We start from the raw sequence: 1,525 nt of genomic DNA, 5'->3' as shown, positions 1-1,525 counted from the left end.
ATTTGATCATTTATTATTTAAAACCAGTTTTCAGTAACCCAAAATCCAGTGACAGAGAGGAGGGTATAAATAGAGCAGGAGGAGCTTACATTGATATATTATTATATTAATATATATTATATTCATTCTGCTCTGGCTCCTCGGACAGTGCAGACGTGCTTCACAGCTCTGAGCCAGTGTTTCTTTGTGCCTTTGCCTGAAGAAGAATCTTAAAAGAGTTGAAACGTTGCATTGAGGCACACATTTATTTGAGTTGGCACACATTTGTTTTATTAATTATTAATCACTTTTTTCATTTTCCTAATTATTTTTTCATTATATAAATAAATCCTAATGGTGTTTGGCCTCGTCTACCAGAGCTCCTGAGAGCAGCCGTGGATCTGACACTGAGCTCTGCTCTCTGGCTCTGTCCCGAGTGGGTTTAAACCTGCTGAGGAACGTCATGTTGTCTTTCTGCAGCTCTTCTTCCACAGCAGAGATGCTGTCTGACAGAGAGGAGATCTGCTCCTGGATCCTCTTCCTCTCCCCGCTGATTCTCCTCCCCTTCTGCTCTTCTTCCTCCCTCAGAGCTGCCAGTCTGGACTCCTCTTCCTCCTTCAGGAACTGCTGGAGTTTGTTGAACTCTGCTCTGATCTGCTTCTCTGTGGACAGCAGCTGCTTCTCCGAGTGTTGAACCACATCTTTATATGTTTCCTCCACTTGTTTGTATTTGTCCCTCTTGTCCTGCAGAGACTTTAGGTCAGATTTCAGCTGCTCCTTCAGCTCACCGACTGCTTCTTCTACAGGAACCACTTTGTGGTTCTGGTGCAGAGAAAACTCACAGACAGAACACACAGCTCTCTGTTCGTCTCTACAGAACAGTGGAGTTGTTCCTGGGTGTTTCTTACAAACTTCCTCCACCCTCTTTTCTTCTTTTTCAGTCTCAGACGATCCACCTGTCTGTCTTCCAGCAAAAGAGTCGGCAAGTTCCTTCAGCGAAAAGTTCACACCAAAATCCTCTTTAGAAGATTTTCTTTTACAGATGGGACAGTTTCTGTCTTTAGTTTGTTCCCAGAACTCTTTCAGGCAGCTTAAACAGAAGTTGTGGCTGCAGCTCAGAGACACCGGATCTTTGAAAATCTCTAAACAAACGTTGCAGCTCAGGTAATTTTTAAGAGTTTTTTCATCCATTTTTTCAAATCTTTGAAGTATCCTTCAATCGGTAGACTCACCAGTTAAATGTCCCTCTGTATCACAGATTTAAGTCCTTTTATTTCAGGTTTTTAGTTCATAACCTCCACCCTGAAACGGCGTCTCAGCTCTGTTCAGTCCTGTCAAAAATGTTCCAATGATCTTTCAGTTAAACCTGACAGACCTGTTCTCCTCACGAGTCACCAGGTACATTTCAATATTCCTATGAGTAGGAGGCGACACTGGAGCTGTTCATACAAAGACTTAAAGGTATAGTCTGTAATTGTAAAACATTTATTGTTATACTGGGTGAAATGGTCCTTCCATCGTGAGAGTAGCCATTGAATAATGTGTT

General features: G+C 42.2%; 1 protein-coding gene across 1 annotated transcript; it reads right to left on the bottom strand.

Moving 5' to 3' along the window:
* Positions 1-330: 330 nt before the first annotated feature.
* Positions 331-1,170, bottom strand: LOC133460937 (E3 ubiquitin-protein ligase TRIM35-like). The gene has a single exon (XM_061741652.1). It carries the CDS (start codon positions 1,168-1,170, stop codon positions 331-333), a length of 840 nt encoding a protein of 279 aa, XP_061597636.1.
* Positions 1,171-1,525: the final 355 nt, after the last annotated feature.

The sequence above is a fragment of the Cololabis saira genome, chromosome 15 (assembly GCF_033807715.1).
Source record: "Cololabis saira isolate AMF1-May2022 chromosome 15, fColSai1.1, whole genome shotgun sequence".
Lineage (NCBI taxonomy): Eukaryota > Metazoa > Chordata > Actinopteri > Beloniformes > Belonidae > Cololabis > Cololabis saira.
The sequence above is the reverse complement of the archived record's forward strand: the minus strand, read 5'-3'. Positions and strand labels throughout refer to the sequence as shown.

Excerpts from the sequence above, each read along its gene's own strand:
- LOC133460937 (XM_061741652.1), bottom strand. The coding sequence starts at position 1,170 with ATGGATGAAAAAACTCTTAAAAATTACCTGAGCTGCAACGTTTGTTTA.